Here is a 27367-nt window from a genome sequence, read left to right on the forward strand (position 1 = left end):
GCGTAATTGAAAGATAAGGCATAATTGAATGTCATCTATTGGAGGATACAAGAACTTCTAGCTTTGTTCAGCTTCCCTGTGTGATACTCTTTTGGAGTTAAACTGGTAAGGTGAAAACACTGTGGTGGGACAGCAGAATACAGGACTTCTAGGGCTGTGCAGGTGAATGAGAGGGAATTGCACGCCGTTCAGCTTGTCTGGGAAAATCACTACTATCCTATTCTTACTAAACTTCACACAATTCTTATTATTAGATCCAGACAGTCACTTCTGTCAGAACCCCAGAGGACATCCCCTCTGAGGTTTGTTTTCAGTCCCAGGCCAGGAGCATGTGGACTGGTAGTGCCAGCAGGGTTGTCCTCCTATCATGTTTTGTTCTAGCAGTTGTATGTCAAGGAGCCAGGATGCTGGCAAGGGATATGTGCTGTTAGCTTTTGGATGCCACCACCTTCTCAAAGATACTGCCAGAGAAGAGGATGCTGGAAACTGAGTGGTAGTTGGCAAAGCTGCTGGTATTGAGTGTTTTTTTTCTAGGTTTGGCGAGACTGTTGCATTCTTTAGGGTGTCTGGTAATTTGCTGTCCTCACAACAAATTGGAGAGAGGGTGGTGTCACTTGCCAAACAAAAGAACATTAAGAGAACTTGTTAGAATTCTTTAAAATATGTTCCTAAAAATACACTGAATACTTTCATAGCTCAAGGCAGTATTAGGATGGTGTAGCTTGTTGTGAAAGTGGTATGTAGCTTTTGTGGCTAAATCCACAAAAGGGATTGTCCTCTTAATTTGATTTTTCAATGAATTTGAATTATATATTTCATATTATATATTTGTAAATATATTTATATTAACATATATTTTTATATTTTTAAAGATTGAATCCTTCTTTTCTGAGAGCTGGGTTGTAAATGTTGCTTCTCTGCAGGGAGTATTAAGTAAGTTCCAGAGGGATAGATGAGAGAGGAGAAAATCTGAGCACTTCTATTGTCTGCATCAGCCATTAAGTTCCTGATATCAAAAAGCCTGTGCTGTGCTGGAGCAATCCAAACTATTAAAAGTTTACATGATTTAAAAGAGAGAATGGACATGTCCATGTCTCCAGTGAGGGTGTCTGTACAGAGAGAGGCATATCTGATTAATGGGTTTTAAAACTGAAAATACTCGTATTTTTGCACAATTAAAAAAACCATAAAGCACCAGCACCACCAAAAACTCAAACACAACCCAAGTACTTAAGGCCTGTCATGTTTCTTACTTTGTGCTCACAGCACTCTGAGCTACTGCTGAAGCAGTCTGTTAAAGATAACCTAGTGTGGCAGTTTCAGCGTTCTGCTGCGTTATTATTTGCTCTCTGCAAGTTGCATAGGTCTTTTGTATGGCTTATGAAAATCTGAAAAAGTGAGCCTCCACAGTATGTCTCAAAACACATGCAGTGGTATTTTGCAGTACATGTTTTCAGGATATGTACTGAAGACAGAAGGTGTAATCTTTCAGTAAGTTCATTTGTTAGGCATAAGAAAATTATGAGTGTGTGTAAAAAGAGAAAAAATTCTAGAACTGTAAGTAAGCTAATGGTTGACATCAACCATGACAATAGGGTCTTCAGCGATACAGTTCTTACTAGGCAGTTCTTCTAGATGAGGATTTTCTGGGTTTTGCTTTGCTTTGCTTTGTTATTCTTTCCCTTTCTGCCTGCTGGCCACAACCGTTTGCCATTACTAAGACTATTTGCTATTTGCCATAGGTTTGAGGTTGCTGCTTGGCAGATTTGATTTATTTGTACACCAGCATTAACATGACTGTGTCCAGGTGTTGCTGTGTTGCTCAAATCTTTAAACACAGCCTTTTAAAGCTACTAAAATAGGAGTAAGAGATAGAAATATTTATGGAGTAAACCACTATCTAGATAGGACAATAAGGATACTCAATTGGATGTAAAGCTTGCAACCAGCCTCTTTTTGTGTGGGGGCCCTAGATTTTAGAGCTATTTTTGTCCATCATTGGGGAATACAAAAGATAGCTTTTCAGAAAGTCCAAAGGAAACCTAGCTGTCATGACCAGACAGGTATGAGCCTTTTTGGTGAGGGAAGACAAATGTGTTCAGATTTTTCCTTTTATCCAAGCAGTTGAGTTCAGAGGTTACCAGAGTTATATTTCCTAGCAAGTAGCAAACTCTAGGTCTTTTGTTTGGTTGGGTTTTCTTTTCCTTGATAGAATTTATTACACTTTAGCTGGTTTAAGAAATATTTTCATATAAATTTTTTCAACTCTGTAAGATCTGTTGGGATGCAGAGAACTCAGGTTTGAACCTGTGTGCTGATGAATATTAAATTATTTATATGGGGTAACACTTTTAGATAAAGAGATGGACCAACTGTCCCTGCCTCTCATTACTCCTCATCGGTTCTCTTCTTTGCTCCACAATAACCCAGGATATGTTGTCAGGGAATTATTCTAGAGATAAAATCCTTAATCTGAATGAGGCGTAGGTAGTTGAATTTCCAGCTCCAGCTTCACAGCTCTGGAATTGTGTTTCCCCTTCTATTTTCATTAGAAATTTTATTCTAGGAACCACTTCCAAAGAAGACCTGAGTGAAATCATAATCTCTGCAGTTGGTTTGTTTTTTGGGTTTTTTTTTTTTTTTTTTTTTTTTATTAATTAAAGAAGGTGTTGCCAAAAACTTGCAATGAGCCTCATCTCTCTCTCAATATACAAATCTATTTCACAGCTGTAGAGCCCCAAAGGCCTTTCTTGCACTTTTATATGGGCTAGCAGCCACAGGGAGAACATTTTTGGTTTTTTTTGATCGAGCCCTTAGAAACGTGTAATAAATTTGCCTGTATATGTCTGTTTTAGGTAGAAGTATTTCAATTTTAGGTTTTGGAATGTATAGTTTTAGAAATAACCTCTGAAGAGGAAGCTGGTCTCGACCTTTGCACTCTATTGGAAATGCAATAAACAAATGCCTTTGAGTTTTGAATGTCTCAAACCACAGATGGTTTCATTATTTTACTCTCTTGCAAGCTACCCTCTTGTGGACGGAGAATTAGCCCCATAATTAATGGGAATTGAAGAGGTATTCCCCAGCCTCAGCATTGTAAGCAGTCTTTTTTTTTGATGCCATAGGAGAAGTTTAGGGAATTGAAACATAATTGTATTTAAATAAGAACATCTTCACCTCTTTTTCAGCATGGGAGTGGATATCCTGAAATGCTTGCCATTTCTCATATGCCTGCAGTTGTGCCATCTCAGATAGAGATCTGCAAGTAAAACAGGGTTGGGTTTGGTCAGGGCTGGATTTTCAGCTCTATGAATTAATAATGCTAGTGATTGAGAGATTATACTTTTCTTTATCAGCTTGCCAGCACTGAGCCAGAGGGGTATGTGGGGCATTCTGGGGTCAGTTCCTAGCTATACTATCTCAGTGGTCATAGACCTGCGCAGGTTATGCAGCCCCTTTTCCAAAAGAAGGGGTTTTTGACCTTGCAGGATGGTTTGGAATTTGGTGTGGGTAATTACTTCTGTCTACCTGTTTAGGATTACTTTTACATTATTGTTTGCATTGGCTGTCCTTTATGAACCTACTGTGTGGATAAATGATGTTTTGATCAATTCTCATGCTGATTCAGATGCTGTTGTGTTCAATGGTGGATGCAATGGTTTTTACTTCAAAGCATGCACAGAGAAGGAATTTACTGAAAACTCTTGTGCTACCAGCTAGAATTCCAGAAACCTTCTTTGGCATCAGAAAATTCCCTTTTGGTACCTGCTAGTCCTATAGCTGTTAGAAAGCAGCTCCCCTAACTTCTTGTCTTTGCTATGGTTTCTGTATAACCTGAGACCCCTGGAAGAGAAAGCAGTATGCAGTTGTGTTACTTAGCCTTTCTGTTTGTTGCTAGGTTTCAGGGCAGCTCACTTCTAGAATTCTAGTCGTGATTTCAGAGTCCATTAAACCTTGTGTTTACTTCTTCAAATTACTGAAACATGGAAGACTATTGGGGTTCTGGCTGCAGTTTTGAGGGTGTCAAAAACCTCATTATTTTTGAAAATGGCACATTTAGTTTTTTAGTTCCTTATCATGCTAAATGGTTGGATGGAGTCAGGGGATCTTTTTTCAAGTTTGTTTCCTTTTCCAGTTACAACTTTGATTGCAACTTCAAGGAAAAAAGAACCCAAAACAAGCTGTGGGTATGCCACGTGACTGGAGAATGTTGTGTGATAACCAAAATAGCCTCATTCTCTGGAAAGACCTTGGTTCAACTGTTTCAAATTATATCATCACTGAAATCTTCTTTGTCACTCCTTGGCAAACATCATCCATCCATAACTGCCTTTAAGATACCCTGTTCTGGTAACAACCTGTTTCTGGCACTCTTTTTCAGATACTGGTTTTAAAAGGTATGCAGTAAGAAAACAAACTCCATGTCTGCTGACTGTATTTTGACTTATGAACAGCGTGAGACTAATTTTTCACTACCACTTCTGACTGTGAATAGCAGCTGTACAAAGTTGTAGCTAGCAGCATTCAGACCATTACACTGCATAACTTAAAGTTTACGTGCAGCTATCTTCTATACACCAGGTTAAAGTTTTTAGCCTTTCTTCTCACAGTAGCTCCTGATGTTGTATTTGTCTTACATCCAGTTAGTCTATCTACTATTCTATAGTTCCTCTTTTTAAAGATCCAGACAGAAAAGTACATTAAAAAAATAATTTCCAGCCCTGGTTGGATCCTTACCTTCCTTTTATAAGTTGCTCAAAACCAAGGCAGTATCAATGAGAAAACCATATGTATAATAGTACCCGGAAACAGTTTTATGGTTTTGCCCTAGCCTTTATGCAGCAGAACATAAACAGGCATTCTATTCATAAAAGTACAATTAAATCAGAAGACATTAAAAAAATGGTTAAAGATTTGCAAAGCTAAATGTCACAGGTAAGCTTTTAAGTTATGTGAGAACAAGCTTGTTAGAGTAATTGCTTGTGCAAACTAAAATAATTTTCCAGTAGGTTGAAACTACTTTATTTCCTTTCCCTTGTCTCCCCTTTAAAATTTTAGCATGGTTAAAACACTTAAAAGCTACACTTGTAACTCATCTCTTCAAGGCATAGTACAAGGCATAGTGCTGAAATAGGGTGGAAGATGTATAAGGACTAGGGCAGTGATTTCTATAGCAGTTGGAGGCATTACTGAAGGTTTCTCCCTTTACTGACTGTATATGGGAGTTTGATCAGAGCTGCTACTTGGTTTAACCTGTTTATCTTTCCTTCTTGATGCTACTGGCTGTGCCGATGTGGAATTGTATGGAAGCTATATTTTTAATAAGAGAGTTTTCTTTAAAGATGGTAAGGAGAGAAAGATTTCATTCTCACCAAGTACAAAAACTAAAAGAAAATTTAAAAAAATTCACTGTTATACATGGGTTTTGGAAGTTACTGACACTATATACAACATTGCACAACAGCAGTTTTGTCTGAAGTGCTCCTTTTGTAGGAATCCAATTTTTAAGAATAATGACAATTAGTAAAATGCATTACAGAGAGTTCTGTCTCTAAGGCAAGATGAGCTTTTTTAAATACTCAATGCTTTTGTTAGGTCTGAATGATAAAGGCAGCAAAGTGTTATCACAATCATCAAAAGATAAAGTAAATTGTCTGTGAGGAATACAATAGATTTACTAAATGCATTAATGTCTGTACTGAACAGATCAGAAACACACACCAAGAGTGATAATTTAAGGCTCTTTAACATGTTCATGTAGACAGTGCATTAGGGAATGGGCAATCAAAAACCAGTAAGACCAATACTGTATGAGGTGTCACCACATATTTTTGTCTTGCATGAAGTGTAATAATGTGAATATTAATATTAAAGAAAATGTTGTATAGTTCTTACCTTCTGCATACAGTCTTGCTGTGTATCATGCACAGAATACATGTTTCTATGACAAATTACAGTAACTTAATGGCACAGAACATTTACCTCTTGCACAGCTGGAAGTCAAGAATGGTTCCGTAGCATACCCACCACAGATTATCTTCTTAACTTGGTGAAACTGTTGATGTTCACTGGTAGCAGACGTTAACATGCACCCAGAGGTACCACTGGAGTCCACCTTCCCCGTTAGAGCACAAAGCTCAGGATGAAGTTGCTCAGTGCTGTGACATAGACTGTTTACTGTTGCATTAATTCTTTAACAATAATTTGTCACATTACATAGAGAAAAAAGTCAAGTTGTTTTTCAGTTTGGTTGAGATTGACAATAGCTGCAGTTTCCCTCTTTTCCTTAGGGAAAAGCATTTGCACATGTCTGTGGGTGTCATTATTTTTGGTCCATTCCAAGATGGGATGAAGCCTGGGTGAAAGATGTGACCCATCAGACCCATCAATGCATCCTGTTGTGAGGGGATGAGAGTTGGTGGTACCTCTTGGTGACAAAATACTTTCCCTGCTCCCACTTCGTTATCACAAGGAGAAAAATGTTGTACTGCTTTTTATATTATGTAGGTATTCTCAGTATTGCCAGCAATAAAAACTATGAGTTCATGGGAGCAGGCTGAAGATTAAACACATGTGTCTGAGTGTATTTGCATGCACACAGGTACCCATCGGTGTTCTTACATATCAAATCCAACGTAGGCTTTTTCTTCTCTTAGTATAAGCCTTGGGCCTTGTTCTCACTGCAATGATAGCTTGATTAATCTGCACTTTAGTAAAGCTCCTCTCAAATTAGTTTGACTTGAATGAGAGACATTGTGCTTCAAAGTTGTGATATTTGGATAAAGGGCAGTTCAGTCACATCTCCTTAGTACCTTCAGAGCTCGTTGCATGGTTGTTCTCTGGCTTTAAGCCACACTTCACTTAAGAGACAACTAAAATCAAGAAACCATCTTTTCCTTGGAAATCTCCCTTCTGTGTAGTACTTCAGATTGTTCCTGCTAGAGGAAATAAGCAGAGACAGGAAAGATTGCCATTGCTTGAGGAAGTACTAGCATTCATCCAGCTTACCTGTTCTTAGATTAAAAAATGAAAACTGAGGAGGAAAGGAAAAATAAAAAATTACTGTTTGCATTTTTTTGTTATATGGATATGCCAAATTCTATCAAATAAAAAATAATTAGTTCAGAAGTCATCTCATGTTTTCATCCATACAAAAATGGAAAAATGATGCAAGAGAATGCAAGAAAATTCGAAAAAAAGGCTCTCATTTCTTAGACACTGCAGAGGGGCTGGCAATATCCAGGTGAAGGGCAGTAAGAGAGGAAAAAGTAATGGAGAAAATCTGTTGAAAATGTGAGAGAGAGAAGTGTGAAAGGAAGTGAAATAAAAAGGGAGGGGAGACCTGAAGGGCTACCAGTGGAAATAAAGGTGTGCAGGAATAGTGTATAAATGACATTGATGGTAAGATGAGAAGATAACATCATTGGCAGAACACTGTTCAGGAAGATCCCACAGGCCTGCAATGCTCTGTACACCCATGGCACTTGGTCATGGGATGGTTCTCAGCTGGGAAAGAATGACACTGTCCTATACATCTGACAGTGTAACAGAGACATTGGGAAATGTGCTTGGGTGGATGCATTCCCATTCTTTCAGCTTTTGCTGTCTGGCACACGATTTATATCTGCAGTGTTGACTAATACCAGAGGTGCTGGATGAGGCAGCTCTGTGGGACTAGGCAGCACCGAAAACCACTCTTTTTGCCTCCACCCTCTTCTTGACCCTGGAATGTGAGTAGAGGTTTCTCCAGATATACTAAGGACAGACCTCCCAGTGTCTGCTTTTCCAGTCACTTTTCTGATTATAGTGGCCATGTTTTTGCTAAATCACTTGAAGATGAATGCAGCAATTGCCAAAGGAAATCCAAAGAGCATAGTACTGAGCCACTCTTTTCCAAATCAGTAGATATTACAGTAGGTGTATTTTTGTTTGTTTTGTTTATAAAGACATCTAGAATAGTTTTACCCCTTCAAGCATTTGGAACAGAAAATTTCCAAAAGACAAAACTTTAGATCAGAAAATAGACTAGAGAAACCACAGTAATAAATTCCTAGAACACTGTCTCGCATGAAAACAAGTGATAGAGTAACACTGTTGGAGCGGCAATGTGCACCAAGTATAAATAAATACTTTCCTTTGTAAATGGTTGGTATTATTACCTATAAAAGGCCATGATGCTATGTCATCTCAGATTCAGTAATATGGCTTTTGCAGTGATTATTGATGTAAGCCTTCCACAGAAACATGGGTTTCTTAGCTATCTTTGCATAAAGTTATCATGTTATACTACTGAGATAAGTCTTGATTATAAGCTTCTCTTTCACAGCGCTACTCCAAGCTATGCCTGAATTTCACATCAGGAAAAAATATCATATACATTTGTCTTAAAATAAGTAAATATGAGCCAAACCAATAATATGTGTTTTCTTAAACATGAGTTTCTGGATACACAATTTATCATGTGCATAAGAAACCCCACTGAATAGCTCAGCTGTTTTATTCAGTTCCTCTTTTCCTGGAAGTAATAGCAAACCCCTCATCCACCTCAGAGATGATGATTTGGTAATGTGGGTTGTAGTGTAAAGTTGCAATCAGCAAGGTGAGAGTTAAGTAAAAATCTCTTTAGTAGAAGCATATATGCAAGGACAGGACTACTCTATGGTGAAATTGTGTAAACAGCTGATACAATTCTTAGTTCAGTACTGGCTTAAAACTTGAAGATACCAATAAAAGAAACTGGTTTTCAGACATTTTTTGAATGGTTAGCTAGGGATTAAAGTAGATTGCTTGTTAGTTTTCCTGTACATTTTAAAAATAGCTTTATCACGAATTCTTAAGACTTTTTTTGCACCTTTGCCTGAATTTCAGCTCACATTACATTTTGTGATCAGCCTTCAGTGTACTTTGATCTGTGTATTATAGTTCTGGGACTCTGTTTATCCTGTTGTTAGCTGGTGTGTAAACCTTTTTATAGTTATTTATTAATCTCCTCATTATACTGACTATGGTTCTGTGGTATTTTTCAGTGTACCTTGAGGACAGTTTTGTGAAATCTGGAGTATTCAACGTGTCAGAACTTGTGAGGGTGTCAAGAAGTAAGTTATCATTTGTGTTTGTTTCCAAAGCCTGCTATAATCAGGTGAAGGCTTTTTCTTTGAAGTTTTTTCTCCACAAAATGTGAGATGCATAGGAAATGCCTATAACAATGCACAATTTTGATGTATTTGACCACAGTATTACAGTCCATCTTGCATGTGTTTGTAATAAAACAAATAGGTCTTCTTCTGTCTCTTTGATATTTAAAGACGGAATCAATTTCTTACATCTCCCTCTGCACACCTTAATGGACTGACATATCAATGAAATTACCATATGGAGCAAATATTGCTAAAAGATCTGATTATTCTTCTAGTTGTTTTTTTTTTTTTTTTCAATATGTAGCTCTTGAAATAAGTCACAGTATGAATTTAAAAGTTGATTAAAAATGTGTTAACTGCTTTTGTTTCTTCTAGTCATAGCACTGGCTGTAATTGAAGTTCTAATTATATTGTCCTGTTTTGGTATCAGAAATATTACACACATGAATGTGCAAAAACCGCCACAAAACATAAATATAAAAGTGCAGGTGATATTTCCATTGCAGAAAGAAAAACCAAAAAGAGTATAAGATCTCATTATTGGCATCTAAGAATTTGTTATAATAGTATAGCATAGTATAACATATATATAGTATACATAGTATATGGAGTATACATAGTATATATAGTATATATAGCATATATAGTATATATAGTATATATAGTATATATAGTATATATAGCATAGCATAAAGCCCATCCACATTTCAATTTTGCTTTGTTTTCTGATGCTTTCTTTTCCCCCTTTACTACCTACACTATTAAAATATTTCTTTTAAGACTTTATAAGGAATGAAGAAGAATAGTTGAAAGTTCTAGTTAGAAGTGTCCACAGTGATGATACCAGTATTGTAAAAACTGAATGGTCCAGAAAAAAACTTTTTTGGTGAGCTGAGCACAAAGCCAATGAAGCACAAATTTCCAAAACTGTCTGTCCAAATTTTGCACAGGTGTTAAATCATGCAGGGTGCTTGAGGAACTTAATTAATGTACTGAGGCTTCAGATGCATGGGTTACTTCATTTGCTGTGGTCAGAAATGAATATTTAGCAACTAAAATTATGTTAAGTCCTTCAGCAAAACAGTGAGCATTGCCATGCTGCAGTGTTAAGGCATATCCTTTTCTGTGTTTGCTGAAGATATGGTTTTACTGTTTTAGAAGGCTGAGGATGTGTGAATTATAGCTTTCTTTTAGTTGTCAGGTGGTTAAGTACATTTTAAAATATCAGGCCATTCAGGTTAAAAAAGAAACAATATTGTAATTATGCTATGTAACTGTGCCTTATGCAGCTGTTATACATGATATACTTCTAATAATAAGCATTAAAGCATGTGGTTTCTGTGGGATTTCTTACCATGCATTTGTTTAACCTCAAGCCGCAACAGAGTTGTACTTAAACTGTCAGGAAAAATACAAACCTTCAAATACATTACACAACATGCAATTATTCTTTTAAGTGCCAAAGGTAGTTAAAATGCACAATGCACAGACAATGAACAAAGGTAAATACACCACAGTATGTAACACATAATTTAATCTTGAATTGCCAGAGTCTGTATGGTAGGTACATACTCTCAGTGCTACCTTCACCGTGTAAGGAGGTGAAGGTAACACTGAGAGTATGTGTTTGTGTGTAGGTCTACATATGCAAAGCAGAACCTGTGGTACTGGGTGAAAGAAAAAGGAGGCAGAAAACCAGGCTGTCAACACAGAAGGCTATTGTTAGTACAAAAGAGTTAACATTAAGGGAAAAGGACTTGGTGTGTCTCTGAGTTTCTTATTTCCATTTTTTTCAGTTCTTTAATAAATAACGCTAGCTGTCCTCATAAACCCTGCCTCATTCATTATAGTGTTTGAGGCTTGTATTATGTTTTTCACATTGGTGATTAAATGTTAACTCTTATAAAACTAATGTATTATATCTGCATAATTGCTCAGGGTTTTCTAGGTACTAGGGAAGAGAATTCACTTTTAAAGATATATAATAATTGATAGAACTTGTCTGTACTTGGTTTCCATAAGAGGCAGAAAATTAGATACAGGTAGTAACATCTTGATATTTTCCCAAGTCTTAGAAATGAAAAGATGGCTTAAAAGATAGAAGATAATCTCTGATTTGTTATGATTATGTGTTTTTCAGCACCCATAACCCAGGGAACTGGAGTGAACTTCCCAATTGGAGAGCTTCCGAGCCAGCCATATTACCATGACATGAATTCGGGTGTAAATCTACAGAGGTCCTTGTCTTCTCCACCAAGCAGGTAAAAACTTGAAATAATTGCTAATTTGAACCATGTTTAATACCGTAGAAAATGCAAATTGCAAAATCTGTCAACAACCATTTTATTAATTTCCTCTGCTTTTGTGAGGCTAGCTACTTACCATAACCTAAGTACAGATATGTAAGTTATAAATCTTGTAATTTGAAATGGTGTCATTATTGCCTGTTATCTTACAAAATATTGAGGATGGTGATAACTTTTGTCACGGTTTGAAGTGCCCACTCAATCATCTGCCAGGAGAACAGCTACACATCCCAAAACTGTTGCTGAGCTGCAGGAAGGTCTAGCAGTTGGAAGGCTGCTGGCAGGGCTCAGAGTGGTTGCAGGCAAAAAGGCTTTCTTTCAGGGATCCCTCTTGGACCTCTGTCCTGTGAGATATGTTTGGGCAGATACTGTTTCCTCTAGAAAAGGTGTTAGGACAGGTAGATAAAGACAAGGTGTTTTCATCTGTAACAGTTCATGCTGTGTGTTTCCTGCCTTGCTCTTTCCGGGGGCATTTCCAAAAAAAAATGAGAAGAAGAGGAGCATATGAGATACTTACAGATTAATTCTTCTCAAAGATGTGCATGTGCCTACTACAGGCAGTTTAATCTGAGGGACCCACTTCCTCTGTGTCCAGCATTCTCCCTTCTCTCTCTGAGAAAGACTCCCATTTCCTCCCTCGGGAGCAGCTGGTGGGTCCACAGATGTAGAGAATGTGCTGTTCCCTCCTCTTGACATCAGAATACTGTCTGTCAGACCCCGAGGGCGCCTTGGTTTTCTGAAACTGTCTGATATACCATGGAATCATAAGCACTATAGGAGCTGTCATTGTCGCACCTTGCTGCACCCCAGTGAGTCAGGAAGTGGGACAGGATTTAACAGGACTGTCAGGGGGCTGAGGTATTCTTCCACCAGCACCTGGTGCTTCTGAGTTATTTTACTTATGTTCCCCTATATCATTCTACCATATTTTCAGCTTGGCAGTATACCAAGTACGTTTTAGAAATGGATGGATTAATTAAAATAGATGGATTAATTACTTATCACAGTGTAGCAGTAGCACTAATAGTAATAGCAGTAGTAGTAGTACGAGGAGGAGTAATAATAATAATAATAATAATACCAACACACCATTAAAACCTTCATCCTGGTTTTCTTCCCAGTCAGTATAAGAGCTTCAGTATATATTGCAATGAAGATACTTAACTTTTGTCCACTGTATTGAAGTTCTGCCTCATTTTATGTAGTGTGACTTGAAATATTGTCCTTTTGTTGTTTTTAATTAAACTAGTCAAAAATAAGAAATGTTTGTTTCAGACTAGTCCTCTTCAAAAAGCTTAGGAGTTTGACTGGATGGAATACTGTAAACTACATTTTTTCCTCTTTAACACATTCACAAAAGTTCCTGTTCTCTTGGCTTTATTAGTAACAATTTCCAGTGATTTGCTCTACTTCATGCTTTCTGCATAGTGCTTAATACTTTCATGACACAATCTTTGTTTGGTAGGCTACAGGAACTGGTTTCTTGGCTGTTCAGTGAAATGCTGGTGGACTTTTGCACTACACAGTCATACCATCTTTAAGTCACGTGAAAAATGCAAGCACATATCTGCATTACTTATTCTTAACATTGCCTGTGCAAGTTAATGTAGGCTTTGTAAGCCTGAATTACTCTCTATTGAAATATTTGTAGAGATCCAGTTTATATACCAGTACTAGCTGAATATTATATTTGCTGCTAAATGTCACACTTCTTCAACAGCAAAAGACCCAAAACTATCTCCATAGATGAAAATATGGAACCAAGCCCAACAGGAGACTTCTATCCTTCTCCAAATTCACCAGCTGCAGGGAGTAGGACATGGCATGAAAGAGATCAAGGTGAGTAGCATGGGGTTATTTTACCTTGATGTTCAAACGTACAGTAAATCACTGCATCTGCCATTCCATTGCTGCAATAAAATGATGGCTTTTTAGGAGAATCTTTGTTTTTCTGTGTGGTGTATGTATTTTCTGGTTTTGTAAATGTAGTCAAAACCAACAACCAACAGGGTATTGTATAAACAGAGACTAATAATAATAATAATAATAATAAATTCTATCTGGTGACAGCCTTATTGTTTGAAAAGATATGTGGTAAGTGAGATACTTGATGCTGTGTATGATCATGACAGCAGAATTTGGAATCCAGTGCTTACTCTGTTTCTGTATTATCATGACATGGACATTTGGTCTGTACCATGTGACTCAGAATAGATCCAAGCAGGTTTTTTTCTGAAGACCCTATATGTAACTCTGTGGTACTCTACCCATAGGCTGAAGGATTGGTAAGTGTTGGTGTGTTCTGGGTTATCCAAAGCAACAAACATATTTACTTGGACAAGAAAATTGTGGCTGTCAAAACAGTGACATTAATTGTCATAGCTTTTCCTCATGTTATATTGGTGTTTTGTAAACCTAGGTGCCAGTGTAATCTTTTCCCTCCCCCTCATGATGTGAGAATGTATTTAAACTCATATATTTGAACAGTGTTGTTTAATGGATTCTGTGGCTGAGGTACTGCAGCTGTCTGGAGAGACTGTGAAATGTACAGCATAGTCTGTACAAGGGAAATAGAGAAAAAGGCATACAGTTGCTTCCTTTGTGGATCTTTCAATATTTGCCCTCAGTTTCCACATCCACTGCTGATCATTACTCTCAGTTCTTCAGGAACTGAGTGACCCTTTGTCTTACCTAAATTTTATATCGTTTTAAAGATTCTTAAAAGAAAACATTTTTTATTTCTGTTCAGTTTTCTCTTTTATCTCCATATGCAAGGAGGAGTGAGACTGGTATTTCATTTTGCTCTGTTTTACTTTCACATTTCCACTATAGTCGGTCTCTTTTTAATCTGCTTTTGCTTACCCTCTGTACTTACCGTAAGGCTTTTCTTCTCACACAATGTTTACTACTATCTTTCTTCAAAATTTGTTTTTTACTTAATTTCTCATGGTGGCTTTGATACTGTCTTATTTTTGACTGTTATAAGCATTCACTTTTGAATTTAAAAAAAAAAAAATCCCCCCCAAAAAACCAAACTTGCCTGTGGTTTTGCATAACCAAACTAAAGAACAGTAAATAGGAGTTCTGCCAGCCAGAATCTTCCTCCTTTTGCAAAATATTTTCCTCTGTGAATGATACCTGTTTTGACGTGAAACTTTATTACAGTTTTTCTTGAAAGGCTGCATCATACCTCAAATTTTTACTTTCTAGATAAATTATTTTTGTAGTTGTAGAGAAAGCAGCCTATCGTTCCTCTCTGAAGTGGTCTCCATGTATCCCCATTTGTGAAATGAAGTCCTTTTGTGCTGCTGAAGGAGCTGTAGGGGCTTCTGAAGAGTGTGCTGCCATACAGACTCCTGAGTGCAAGCCCTGCTGACAGAGCCTTTCACAGATGATCTCTATAGTTCTCAAGTATCTCAGTTGCATTTTAGGTTTTGAATCATTCTGCTTGCAAAGAACCATGTTCCATGAAAGGTGGATTTGTTCATGCTTGTAGGAACTTTCTTCATGGTACAGTTATCAGTACTGAACAATGGTTAGATGTTTGTTAGATGCTTGACACCATCTTCATGGCACTGGTTTAATCTCATTGGTAACCAGTGGTAGGACCCACGGGAATGGCATGAAGCTCTGTCAGGAGAGATTTAGGTTGGGTATTCACAAAAGGTTCTTCACTCAGAGGGTAGTTGGACACTGGAACAGTCTCCCCAGGGAGGTGGTCACAGCTCCAGTCTGACAGAGTTCAAGAAGCATTAGGACAATGCTGTCAGGCACATGTTTTTTGGGGCTGCCCTTTGCAAGCCAGGAGCAGGACTTTGGTGATCCTTTATAGGTCCTTTCCAAGTCTGGATATTCTATGATGATTCTACGACTTATATGTATCTGTGCAAAAAAGCTCTTATCAGACACACACATGTTATCATGATATCATATTTATGGAAACCAATTTTCTGTTTCCTTATGCCTGCAAACACAAAGGTAATATAAATAAATTTTGGAGGTGGTTTCTGTGCCAGTGATGTCACTTGTGTTACTTCCCTCTCACCTGTGGGTATGTGTTTGCTATATGAGGTTAGGGATAAATGAAAAAGAAATAATCCATTTGGGGTCACATTTGTATTTATCCAGTGTTAACAAGGAATGCTCATGTAGTCACAACAAGCACTGCTTCTTCAGGCAGTATCCACAAATCATCAGCATCAAAATTAAGAGTCATTTCACAGTATCCATGAATAAATATGTCTATTAATATGATGTTTATGGGTAAATAGCTTCTCTTCCACTCTAGTGCAATTTTGACTTTTCTAAGAGAGACAACATCAGGAATAGGGTTGATTCAAAAATTACCATTGCTAATTTCATTGTCTCAGTTTTGAACTTGTCAGAGACAGGTCTCTAACTTCTGAGCTGAAATAGATCTATTATCTTCATCACCATATTTAAATGTAATGTATTTTCACAGAAATTGAAATTAGATAGTTTTAAAAGACTCTTTTATCATTAATGCTTTTCACATATTTATTTAAGTCTATTTATAAAATAGCAGGAACGTCATGAGTGTGGTAGTTTGGAACTAGAGAGTTACAAGAAAACAATGACATCGGAAACATATTTGAATAAAATATTTAGGAGTTTCTTAGATGTCTGAGGATATCTAACCATTTGTATGGAGAGAATGGGACAAAAAATAATGGGTAACATAGAAATATACTGAGATTAAAAATAGGACAGAGGGGTGGAACAGGTTAGATCAATCTTCCATTGCTTTGGAAAGCAAGTATCATGTAGTTTGGTAGGAAAGAAGACTTTAGGAGAGGAGTGATTTTGTTATATTCCCAATAGGTTCTACAGCTTCTCTGTGTGAGCGCACATCATGAGGAGTAGGGACATGATTACAGGAGTACTTGCAGTGTAGCCAGGATGTGGCATTTGTGAAACTAAGAAATAGAAATATAGCCCAGTTACAGTAAAATCTTACTCATATCAGACTCTGCTTTCAATTGTAAAACTCTAGACTGTCCTTTTGCTGTTAAATGTTTTCCTGTCATACTACTTCCAAAAATGTTTTGATAAGATTTCCAGATGTTGTGCTTTGTAGTCTGTTTTGGGGGAGCTGTCTCTTTGAAGATTTAATTCTGGGCAGAAATAAGTAAGCATGTCTTAAAAATAGTAACTTTATAGATGGCATAAACTTGGTAAAAAACAATCCACAGAGTTGTGTTACATATCTGATATAAAAATATAACCCCCCCTAATTAAACAAAATTAACAATAAAAATAAGTTTTTAATTTTTTTATTTATTGAAGTCAGATTATATAGTCCTTATAGAAGAGAAGAAAATCTTATGAGGCTGTGATACTGTCTCGAGATTTACTTTGTTGGCTTGCAAAAAAGTTTGTGACTATTTAAAAAATACATGTGACCACAAGAATATGTGTAACTATTTCAAAAACAGACTGAAAAAACACTGTGGAATGACAGTGTTATTTTTTAATTTGGAGACATCCAGTGAATGAGGGAAGATTCTGTAGTTTTGTGCCATTATTTTTCCTATGTTGAAATACTTAAAATATGCCTCTATTTGCATGATTTTTTGAAACAGGTTTGGAGTTTTCTGGTACAGCAAATAGGCAGGTTTATAACTGAAAAGATTTCTTCCAAGCCTTCTCTTTGCCCTTAGTCTTTCAAGTAACTAACCATCCTCCAAAAATCCCACAGTTCCAGAAAGGGAAAAGTCATCTCTGAGAATGGGGCCTTACTTAGAAGGAGAGCCCTAACATGACAATTAGGATTTCAGTTGCTTTATCTTCTGTCAGATATTGTGCAAGTTATTTTTTCCTTCTTGCTCCTTGTTTCTTCCAGTTGGATGTCTTAATAACTTCAATAATGTCTGGATCATGTCTTACACTTCCATCAGTAAGAAATATAACTGCATCTAAAAAGTAATTTGCTGTAGATCTCTTCCAGTCTTTCTTTCTCTAGGTTGCTGTTACTGAATTCTTTGTTTCTATATTAAACAAAATTTTGAATTCCTGCCATAGTAAGATTTTGTGAGATAGATGTAAGTTTCTGCGTGAGTAAAACTGCCGAGTGTTTTAGAAATTTAGAATTTCATGCAGTAAAAAGAAAAAAAAATCCTCTCACAATTTGAAAGAGGAAATTATTAAAAATCTAAAAACCCCCAAGTGACTAGTGCAGTGGCTAAGGAATATTTAGGATTTAATAGCCTAAGAAGTGTTGGTGAACATCTTGATTTACTAACTGGTAAGTAAATCAGATACTTATCTTAACTCATAGGGAAACAGGAATATCAGATAAAGGTGGACAGTGTGTGCATCTGTGACTTCCTTTCTGCAAGCCGGCTTGACAAAGTTCTTCAACATAACTGAAGAAATTTCTTTATTTATCCTTGAGATGTATCACTGTTATAGTGTTACAACACTCTGTACACTAGAAATAACTAAAACAGTGGTTGTCATCAGGGCACACTGTTCATGATAAAAGTGGAGAGATTCATGTGGATTTCCATAGTTGTTAGGTGTCTGGAAGTACTGACTATCAATATACAATGAAGTGAATTTTAATTTTACAGTTTCTCCATCATGTTCATTCTCTTACTCCTCACCCACCTCTACCAACCGTCAAGAGTCAAGGTGTCATCATACCATTAAAACTGAAACATCTGGACTGCCTTCACCCATTGTTTGGCCACCATCTGTTGGACCCTCCACTTCTCAGGTCCCGACCCCCTTTGTTGGATACCCCTCTTCTGGACACTTGTCCCCTTTTGCTTTCTCTCCATCCACTGGACACTCCTTCCCCATTGGGGTCCTTCCTGATGGCACTTTCCTTCTTGGGTCTTCTTCTCATCAACTGTCAAGGATGGATGTTCTCATTTCTGAAGTGAGGGAACTAAAAGAGGAAGTATTTAATGTGGTCCAGGAGTTAAGAACGGTAACGGAACACCTTGGCTTTTTGGTGTCCTGTGTTGGACAGGGTTCAGGATTTTTTCCAGCTTCCAGTGCTCCTTCTGAAGCTTAATGCTTTAAAAATGTGTAACAGATCAATTCATCTTGCAAAGGTTTACCTTGATGAATGCCTGTTAAATGCCATTGTGTTTTTGACTTCGTCTGAGTTCTCAAAATCCGTGTATGTCAAAAGTATGTTTGAAAGCAATTTAAATCTTGTTAGTCACTTGTTACTTCTACCTTTGTATGCTTTATTATTCCAAAATGCTCTTTAAAAAATGTATTTAATATCTGTGTATTACTGCATAAGACATATATTTTTCTGTGTTTTTAACTAGCCTAATGTGACTATTGTGAGTCAAAAACTACCACTTGATAAATTTTCAAAACTTCACATTTATAAAGTCAGAGGTACTTTTCGCCAAGACTAGCTTCTTGAAGTGTATTTCCATAGTAAATTCTTAGCCATGGCTTCTGTGGGCCTGTTGGCTGCTACGATGCTGAAAATGGCATCATGGTAACAAACAGTGGCCTTGGCAAGGAAAACTTACCTGAAGGCTCAATTTGAGTTCTCCTCATTCTTCCTCATTGCACAAGAAGACATTGGTGGAGTTCAATGAATAAACTTTGTCTACTTATTAAAAATAATGTTAAATGCTCTGATAGTTAAAACAAATCTAAGATCAATAGGGAATTGGTTTACTTTTGTTTTCTGTAGTGGCAATTTTGCAAGAAAAGCTGATGGTACCTGAAATAAATCAAACATTATTTTCATAAAGATGAAAAGCCCTTAGAGCTTGAAAGGCACTAAGTATAGAAAAATAGGCAAAGGAGATCCGACATGCTTATTTAATGAAAATACAGAGGAAGAAAAAAAATATCCGTGAACAGGATAGCAAAAGCCTTACCTTAGAATGAGTAAGCTCATCAAGAGTACATGAAGGAAAGTAAGTACATCAAGAAAATTTACATCTTCCATTATTAAGTGACAATAATGTTAAGTTTATATTCTCTTCAGAAAATAAAGCAACAAACCCTATATCTGTTTTACTGTGTTTAGAATAGATTTAGACCACTTTACAACTTGTTCATAAGTATCTTCAAGTATTCAGAGAAGCAGAGGAGGAAGTTTTTATTCAGGGCAGAGCAGGGATTTGACTTTTCCTTCAGCCCATGAACTTAAGTTTCTAACTGAATGAAGAGTAACAAAATGTTTAGAAAAAGAAAGACAGTTGGAGATGCAGTAGGAAGCATACAAAAAAGGTTTGCTTTTTTTGCGTTCCTGGAAATAACTGTTATTTGCTCAATAAAGTAATTGTAAAAAATCTCATTGCAGGCTCCTTGTCTTTTGTTTTGACAAATATTTTGGGAAAAGACCTTAAAATTAATGTTTTCCACGTATGATTATTGAGTTGAATACATGCAAGATGTCCCATATAGATCAGTAAAGATGTTAGTGCAAAAGAATATTTTTATTGTATTCATGGCACTTACTCTGTTATGAATTTTATATTGTGGCAACATCCTGTTATCTGAATGGTACATATCCTTTGATTGAAATTAGTGATAAAATGAATGTCTTAATGCAAGATTTGAGGAGCTATTAGGGGTAATTTTCTTAAAGCAATTTTGCTGAATAAGAGATTTAGCATTTTGGAAACTGATCAGCTCATACTAAAACTTGCAGGGTACATGTAAGTCTGCAAAATTTAACCTATGTCATGCAGAATATCTTCATTATTGGAAAGAATAGGTATTTAGTACTTCTGAATCATAGATGTCTGCAGTGGCCTTTTTTTTTTCAGTTATGTTACATCCATGAGATGAAAAAATTAATTTAACCCAGTTATTATAATTTTTTGGCACCTCTCCTTTTTGTCTTCATTCAAGGATTCTTTGTTTCTGTGCTGTGTGCATAGATATATTTGAAAAGGCTCTCTTTTTTACTGCTTTCCTACAGACAGTATCAAACTTGATCAAAGTAGTGTATTTTGGTGTGACTTAATGATTTCATCTCCATTCAAAACCATCCCCCAGCTGGACCAAAGATTAATGTAGAACACCTATTAAACTATCCTAAACTCTTACCAGTGTAGACTATAATAGTAATAGAAAGGAGATTTCATAACCGAATGCTTCTAAATCAGCAAATTCCCTTACATTATTTTATCTCAAATACCCCTTTAATCTTACTGCATTAGAAACTGGAAATGCTTTTGTGACTTTTGTAGTTATGGTAACAGTATTGATTTTATTTTCTTGCCAAGGTCCTTGTAGTCTCAGCATTAATGAGATGTTATAGCTGTACATTTTTCCTTGAAGCCTGGATGACTTTCTGTAGGATGATTTAATAAATGGCTAAAATATACTCCAAAGTCTTTAAAACTTGTTTGATTTTTTAGTAGTATTTTCTCAGTCTCCTACAATGTTCTTCTATCACAGCTGTATACAGGAATCACACCTCTTAACAATGATTCATAGATGATGAAATGGCCCAGTCTATCTCTGAAGTGTAATGCTAAACAAAAAAAGTATTAAAGTACCTGAAGTACACTGGAGCTACTCAAGGTTGCTTCATTTGTTTTTTTTCTTATGGCAGAGTTCTTGGAGCCTAATGTGGCTTTTTAAATGATGTATATATACTTGTTATAGCAACACAATATTTTTGGTCTGATGCCATTTATCTCTATTTCCAAAGTCAGCCTGGGTACTTGGAATGCCTGCTCCATGTTTAATGAGCTCCATTTTACTCCGAAGTACTTCCCATATGACATCTGATGGGCTGAGTTGGTACAGAACTGGTTGGATAAACTGAATCTGCAGTTGTATGGAGATGTGAGACAGGGGAGGCTGCAGAGGTGCAACTGGTCCCTGGGGGTCACTGTGAAGGTGGTGGAGACATTCTCACCTCCTTCCAACAGCAACATCCCAGATCCCAATGATCTCTGGGATGGCAGCTGCATCTTGGGGCTCTCACAGCTAGACAGTGTTTCTGGTATGAGGTGAGGATGATGAAAGGTGGGGAAGGCTGGCCAGCTTTATGCCAGCAGAACAATGCATGACAAAAAAAGGTGTGTTTCATCCTCACAGGAAAAACTGCTGGTATGGTAACATGGCATGCTGATTATAAACCTTTCCTGGGAATTTTACTGTTACTTCTGATGAGGAGTGGAGAGGTGTGTTTAAAGGATGAGAATGAAGAATTGCTTCCCACAGTTTTTGCAGGACAGTTTGTCATAGTTTCAGCTTAATCTTGGTGGCAATAGATGTAAATTTAAATAGATGTAATCTCTGCAGTATGGCAGTTAATTACTTACATCTCATATGACACTGTCAAACAGCAGTTATGGGATTAGGTCTGTATGTTCCATCCTACAGCTGGACATTTTTTGAAATTACTTTGGGATGCAGATGGTTTTGGTGCCCACATATTCAATATTAATGCTTTAATCTGACCGTCATAGTTTTGTCATCCCTGGTTTTATAAATGGTCTTTTGTTACAATTGAAAAATTTGTATGAAAATTAATTTTAGGAAATGTGTTTGTAGCTTTTCCAATTACCTTAGCTTAAATAGCCACATACTAGATTATACTTTTCAAAAGCTAGTGCATATAATTTTAACAGGAACTGTATTGAGTTGTTTTGCTTTCTGTCCATGAAAAGTAGGATAATCAGTAATGCAATGGAGAATTTCAGTTGTCCAACTTTATACAGCTAGTCACAAACCCCCTAGAAATGTGACCTATATTCATTTATACAGGGATTTGTCTGGGTTTTCCGTGCTTTCTCCCTATATTCCCGCTCTCCCAGTATGCTGGGATCTAGGTAAAACCCTTCTGTGTTTTATCCAAACCCCTTTCTGCTGAGGTAAAGAAAATCATCAAGGCTAACACAGCCCTCAGAATATGACTGTTTGCAACATTGTACAGTATTCTGCAAGTTGATGTGGGTAAGGATAAGAATGACATGTCTGTTCCATCTAAAGGGCTTCGGCTTTTGTGTTTAGTTGTCTGGAAGTTATTATATCACTTTCTTCCCTTATGTACATCAATACCTACAGAACAATGCAAAATAAAATAGTGTAATTTATGAGAAGACTAATGAAAAAATAAATAATTCAGTATTGCAAGTAATTTACTCATTTTGCTGTAGCTTTTCTGAACTGCAGTATTGTTTTAGTGTTTTGCTTGACAGCTTGCAATACTGAAAATGACATTGGTGGAAATTCTAGTCTAGTTTCTCTTCCTAGGTTTTTCAAGACAAATCTCAAAAGATGGTACATTGAAATGGTTTATCTGTTGTGAAATGGCATAATAGCACAACAGAGTGTTTGATTAGCCTTGGGCATGGTTCCTGATGGGAAAACAGGTGTCACAGTCTGGTAGACTGTATTGTGTAATACCAGAGGTGTGCCTGTGAAAATAACATTGATGCTAAGTAGGCTGATTTGAAAATGGGAGGTTATCAAATCTTAGTACACTGAAATATTCTAATCTGGTATAAAATTTTCATAAGTAAAATATTTTTTTCCACACTTGAGATCAGTTTTAAAAATGTGAAGTAAAGCAGATCAGTCTTTTAAATGTGAAGTGAGCAGCTGTCTCCAAACCTTGACACTGGTCCTAAAGTTCAGAACACTCTCAGCTGCTGAGCAATATGCATGCAGCTGCATGACCCTGTTGTTTGTCTCAAAAATGAGTACAAAGGCCTTCACCTTGAGAATTGCTAAACATGTCTCAGAAATTCATAGCAGAGTTGACCATGATTTGTTTGTTTGTTTTGTTTTATTGTGTTTATTTTCATTCTGGACAACCTAGATTACCAGAACTGAATTTTTCATGGAAATAAACAAAGTTTTAGGAGGTCTTGTCTCCTGTCCAAGATAAAACTTACAGTGAAGTGGAATGAGACACCAACAAATCTATGATTAGGTCACAGATCTGTGAAAAGGAAGAGCTGGTTGCAAAGACAGATCTCTGTTTGAGACAAAACAGGAACTCTAAGCCAGTCTTTCTTTGTTACAAACAGTAAGTATCTCAGACACCCAGCTGTTCAGGCACATCTCTCCTTCTCTACTATTTATTCTCATATCCGTATAAAAATGTGTCCCCATTCCTTTTCTCCTTTTTGTGGAGAAGATCATTGAATTAAAATGTTTTGATTTTCAGGATTTTTTGTTTCCATTCTGCCTCAGCGCCAAGTCTTTAGGGCAGATATAACAAAGCTGTTTTTCAATAAGTGAGAGGTAGTTGTGGTTCTGAGTCACTCAGCTGTCAGTATTCAATGTTAGGTGCCTTATTAAAATGCACAGTTGAGAAATACATTATGCTTACAATGTTAAGGAAATAAGATTGAGCTCAGCTGAAAATTGATAATGCCTGTGTAAAGTGGCTCTGCTCCTTCTTCACATGTACAGGTGTAAAGCAAAACAAATTCACCTGAGCATAGTGGGATTTGTCATGATTCTTTGTCATCATACTGCTATCCAATGTGAATTCAAAATTTTACCAAAGTTTTCATGTGTGCTTCACATGTGTGCTTCACATGTACCTACCAGATGGGGTGGAAGCAGTGAAGAATGTGGCCAAGCTGGATGTGATGTATATAGTGTATCCTGCCACCAGAAATTATCCCGAGGACTGCCCATGGGAAAGAGCAATTCATGTAAAACTGTAGCATGGAAGGATGCCTCTTACAACTTGATGGTGGTGCTATGGACTCCATAGTTTTTGTCCTTCACTGTGGTGATAGATACAGCAAGTTGAATATGGGTTTATCTTGCTTTCTCTGGAAGCAATGTTACACTAGTGAGTTGTAAGTAAATCTTTACAGATTGTTGTTTGCAAGAGTGTACCTTGCAAAGAGGGACTTCTGAAACTAAGCAGAAACTAAGAAAATATAGTAATAAGAAGAGTTCAAGAATTAGATTAGAAGATAATATTTGTTTATGGATTCTTCTAGTTCTGCTCATAAGCATCTCTCATGAGCAAGAAAGAGAAGCTGCTATGTTGTGGTGGTGATCAAGAAAGCAAGTCAGATGTCCAGAAACAGGCAGGTGGATGTTTATACTTGCCCTGGGTCACTGTTCCATTGTAGCTGAGCTCTCCTAACAGGTGGCTTGCCAAGTGGTGTGCCAAGATGACATTCATCGAGGAACTGCCTGGACGGCAAGCTGCTTCAGACTGAGGAAGAGGGTCTTTGCTTTGATGAGGAAATTGCCAAAACTCATGTCTCATTAGTGTTTTCTAAGGTTCTTTGGAAGTGAACAACAGTTTAATTAAAGGCTGATGTAAACACGTTTCTGCACTTTCCCTGCAGCATTTTATCACATTAGAATTGATCAAAATTGTTGCCTTGGGCTGTCTTGAACAGCTATACATCTGGAGCACCATTTGTTCAAGCTGCTGATGAACAGGCTACATATGCTATCCTTCACAGCAGCTCTTCTGCCTTGCTATGTAGGCGAATTTACCTTGTTGGAAGATGAGATGTTCTAACTATTTTTATTTGCATAAGCCCTTTTTACTTTGATGTCATCCTTTAAAATGATTTAAAACATGCCACTCCTTTGGGTGCCTGCATGCTGTATCTCCAAAGTAATAAGAGAATAAAGTCAACAGTGATTTGGAACAGCAACTGAGAATTTCACATTTGAAGAAAATTCTCAGCAGGACAGGACACTGTGTCTGATTAATTTTGACCTTACAATGATGTTGTCCGAGTGTTTTTGGTATCTTTCTGCTTTTCATCTGTATTTAGGATTTTTTTTCCAAAAGTCTGTTTTATTTTCATTCTAAAAGTAATAAGGATTGGAATCCCTTCCTGAAACTTTAAAACAGTCATAAGAGCGAGTGCTTTGTTTTTCGAGCTATGTCATTCTATATGTAACTTTTAGTATATAACTAAGCTCTCTGTAGCTATTAGACTATATCACATGATGTGGAAAAATTGTTTTAAAATGAGAAAAATACATGTTTTCTATTATATAGAAAATATCTGTAAAATCCTATGAAGTCTCACTGCCGCTTTAACTCAACCTTTATTTAAGATGCCGTATTCAAAGGCACTGTTTATTATGTGCAAAATTAAAGGCATTGAAAAACTGCTTTACATTTATTTTTTTCCCCCCACTTTTTGTTTTTGCAACTGGTAACTCTCCGAGGAAATGCAACTTGGCTCTTTTCCTGTTACATCTCCAAGCCTCCTCTCTTGGTCAAGGGGGAGATGGCTGCAGCCCTTCTTCCTAACCTGTAAAACTTTATTGTTCTGTCTCCCCTGTTGGCTTCACCTTTTACTTGGCAGTGGCAGGAGCACAGATACTCTGTTATGAAGGCCAGACACACACAGGGAGAGCCATAGGGGCTGCAGAGGGAAGGAGACTATCTGAACTACTGCTTAATGCAAAATACATTATTTTAACAAAGAAGTCGCCTCTGGCACTTCAGCCATTGTTCTTTGCAGTTGCCTGTGCTATAGGAAACAAGACTTAAGAAAGTATTCCATGGTGATGTTCTCGGCATTGTACAAGTTGCTGTTTTTGTGGGTAATGTGTAAATTTTCAGCAATAAATTTTCCTGATTAACATTCATGTTCACCATGATGAGAAGACCGTTGCCTGTCTGAGAAGTTCATTGAATTTGATTTGCAATTTTTTCTGTATGCTTTCTGTGTGCTAGCTACAGTCCTTGCTTACATAAAGCAGAGGCAGGAATAAATTAGACATTTTGAAAGTGAATGGAAGGGTTATCATAGTTAACAATCACCTTTTTAGTTGATTCTTCTCAAATTAGTGATGCCACTAGGCGCATTAATGGATGCTCTGGTTACATAGCATACTTCTTTTGAGCATGGTTTAGTTTTGAAAAGCACATCAACTTTTGTGTGTTTAATAAAGTAACACACAATTAGTAAATGAAATCTCTGTTGCATTCCAGAAATCAGACCTACTGACACATGCAGACCTTCAGGAGATAAGCAGCTCTTTCTTTCATGTGTTCTTTTGTTGAATATGAGCTTTACAGTAGGAAAATATTTTCCACTTCTAGTTAATGGTTTGGGCTTTTTTCCCCCTAGGGAGACTTGAGTGCAGTACTTTTAATTTGAAATAGACTGTTTGTACATTCTCTCTTTGTGATAGCCTATATGTGATGTAGTCACAGAAATATTTGGTCATTGATAAGTTGACAGCTTCTGATGGCCACAGTGTTGTAGTTGGAGGTGGTGTCTACAAGTTATTAGACACTCTTTATTTTTTCTTCAGCTACAACACTGCAGCATTTCTGCAGACATAGAGGTTGTGCAAGCACAGAATCACTGTACAAAGACATTAGCTGGTTAATTTTTTCCTGGGCTTTTATAAAACTCCAGATCTGTAGTGGAGGTGTGGGAATTTTCTTGTTCTGATGGTTCTAGGGCCTAATATGAAGAAACTAGGACTGTCATTTCAGCAGAAAATAAAGCATAGTGAAAAGTTGGAAAATCATTCAAAAAATAATTCTTATCACGATTTTCCTGTGAAAAACTCAACTTAAAAAAATGTAGTCATGCAATTAAAAAAATAATTTCTTGGCTTAGCTGAACATAGTCAGCAAAACAGTAAGCATAACATTAAAATGCAACAGATCAATGTAATAAAAAATGTAACGGCAACCTTTGACTTGTCTGTTAAAACTGAATGAGTGCTGAATTGCTCGATTGTAAACAATTCTTTGTTCTCACTGAAAGTTTTGCTGAATTAAATCCTTTAATAAAGCAGCATTCTTGAAGATGTGAACTTTTCAGGGGATTCAGGCACTCATTGGACTTACTAGTCAGGATGGAAGGGGAGAGGGACAAATGCAGGGGGTTGGTGCAGGGTTACAGGCAGAGTCTGCTTTGGGTCTGGTACCAGTGCCTGTGCCAGACCTGACAGCAGGATGGGCAGAGTAAACAAGGGGATTCTCAGTTTCATGTG

General features: G+C 37.0%; 1 protein-coding gene across 8 annotated transcripts in view; it reads left to right on the top strand.

The window, feature by feature from the left end:
* Positions 1–27367, top strand: part of NFIB (nuclear factor I B) — a 172311-nt gene that overhangs the window by 101054 nt on the left and 43890 nt on the right. For 7 of the 8 annotated variants that reach the window (XR_014846794.1, XM_085042436.1, XM_085042439.1 and 4 more), the window contains exons 4-6: positions 9027–9095; positions 11278–11398; positions 13164–13282. Coding sequence is in view for 7 of the 8 variants with exons in the window: in XM_085042436.1 (XP_084898562.1) it covers positions 9027–9095; positions 11278–11398; positions 13164–13282 (309 nt within the window). In the remaining variant the exon portion in view is untranslated. Of the gene's footprint in view, positions 1–9026; positions 9096–11277; positions 11399–13163; positions 13283–18036; positions 19735–27367 lie in introns of those variants that run through there. The other variant, XM_085042443.1, reaches the window with a different exon arrangement.

Source organism: Lichenostomus cassidix, chromosome Z, assembly GCF_008360975.1.
Source record: "Lichenostomus cassidix isolate B80296 chromosome Z, HeHo_3.0, whole genome shotgun sequence".
Classification (NCBI taxonomy): Eukaryota; Metazoa; Chordata; class Aves; order Passeriformes; family Meliphagidae; genus Lichenostomus; species Lichenostomus cassidix.